General features: G+C 56.1%; 1 protein-coding gene across 1 annotated transcript in view; it reads right to left on the bottom strand.

Moving 5' to 3' along the window:
• RRM1 (ribonucleotide reductase M1) overlaps nucleotides 1-1,900 on the bottom strand; it is an 18,302-nt gene that overhangs the window by 5,336 nt on the left and 11,066 nt on the right. Inside the window, exon 13 of the mRNA XM_008942945.1 lies at nucleotides 374-595. Within this exon, the coding sequence (XP_008941193.1) occupies nucleotides 374-595 (222 nt within the window). The remainder of the gene's footprint in view (nucleotides 1-373; nucleotides 596-1,900) is intronic.

The following is a 1,900-nucleotide window of genomic DNA, read 5'->3' as shown; positions in this document are numbered from 1 at the left end:
TGAGGTTGGCCCTGAGGAACAATTTCTTGCCCTTGAGGGTTGTGCAGGTCTGTGCCAGGCTGCCCAGGGCAGTGGTGGAGTCCCCATCCCTGGAGGGGTTTCCAAGCCGTGGAGATGTGGTGCTGAGGGACATGGGTCAGTGGGGACCTGGCAGTGCTGGGGACAGTTGACCTCTAGGATCTGAAAGGTCATTTCCAGCCAAAATGATTTTACAATTCCATGCTTCCACAAGCCAAATGACAGAGGAGAACTCCATCCCCATTGGTACTGCTGCAGCGTTATCAGACTGAGCTGTCCAACCCTACTCTCCTCTGTAGCACAGGCACAGCCACGTTTCCTGCCCGGCCCTGGCAGAACACCTCCTGGTACTTACCCCTTTGCTGACAGGAGACCCCTCATAGGTTTCATAGGGTCCTTGCTCCTTGGCCAGTTCACAGCTGGCTTCCAAAGCGCCGTAATAAATGGTCTCAAAAATCTGCTGGTTCAAGCGCTGTGCCTCGGGGCTCTCAAAGGGGAACCTCATGAGGATGAAGGCGTCGGCCAGGCCCTGCACGCCGATGCCGATGGGGCGGTGCCGCCTGTTGGAGCGCTCGGCCTGCGGGCGGGTCCAGCAACGGGAAGAAAGGGACTCCATCATCTCAAAGGTCTCTTCCAACCAGAACGATTCCCTGCTTAACTTTAGCTGAGCTACATGGAGTAGGGCTGGGAAGGACCTCAGAGAGGAACCCGACTCCAGACTCCACCCTGCCGCAGCACCCCTCGCTCCTGCTCTCCCCACTTTGCCACCATTCACTACTCGGTGGGGCAAGACTCTGCCAACCTGGATCGAGTTTGGGAGAAGCAGTCGCCGAGTTTAATCACTCGGCCTGCCCAAGGGATGGGATTTGGAAATGGACACTAAGCACTTCCTGAGACAGAGGACCAGGAAGACATTGAAACTCATGCATTCACGCTAGAAAAATCTGATCCTTGTGAGATCTGGCTTCAGATTTTGGGTATTTGCTCATTCCTTCCTCCAACCCCCATCTGTCAATGTTCTTGCAATGCCACAAATGCTGCTGCTCATTGTCTTCTACAACTTCCAACCACCTCCTCACTTTCCCTCTGTAAAGCACCCTCCTCAAAATGCCTAAACCTGAGACTGAGCTGAACCACCCTGCTATCTTTCCAGGATCCTTCCCTCTGCTTCTCTTCCCCCCCTCTCCCTGGTGCTGTTGTGCAACTTATGGAAATCCTTTCACATGAAAAAAAATCCAGTTGCAGAACCACACCATGGGGAGACTTCTTCCACAACTGCTTCACTAAGAGTTGGAGCTTAAGAAGCCACTAACAAGGAACCATTTTTGCAAACAGGTACTTCATGGAACTGTGAGATTGTTCCCCAGGGCTCAGAACTGGGGCCTGCTCTCCTTAATCTCTTTATCAGTGGCCTGGACAAGGGGATTGAGGGACACACAGTGAGTCTGCAGATAACATGAAGCTCGGCAGAAGCAAAGATATCCCTGAGGGTCTGGGGACCTGAAGAGGGACCTGGTCAGGCTGGATCCATGGGCCAAGGGCAGTAGGATGAGGTTCAACCAGGCCAAGGGACAAATCCTGCCCTTGGGTCACAACCACCCCCTGCAGTGCTCCAGACTGGGGCAGGGGGGCTGGAAAGTGCCCCAGGGAAAGGACCTGGGGGGTCGGTGGACAGGCGGCTGGAGATGGGGCAGCGTGTGCCCAGGGGGCCAAGAAGGCCACCAGCATCCTGGCTTGGGTCAGCACCAGTGTGGCCAGCAGGAGCAGGGCAGGGATCGTCCCCCTGCACTGGGCAATGGGGAGGCTGCCCCTGGAATCCTGGGGTCAGTTTTGGGCCCCTCCCTCCCAGAAGGACCTGGAGGGGCTGGAGCGCCGCCACCGC

This window comes from Merops nubicus, unplaced genomic scaffold (genome assembly GCF_000691845.1).
Source record: "Merops nubicus isolate BGI_N331 unplaced genomic scaffold, ASM69184v1 scaffold5246, whole genome shotgun sequence".
Taxonomy (NCBI): Eukaryota; Metazoa; Chordata; class Aves; order Coraciiformes; family Meropidae; genus Merops; species Merops nubicus.
Note: the sequence above shows the minus strand (reverse complement) of the source record. Positions and strands in the feature narration are given on the sequence as shown.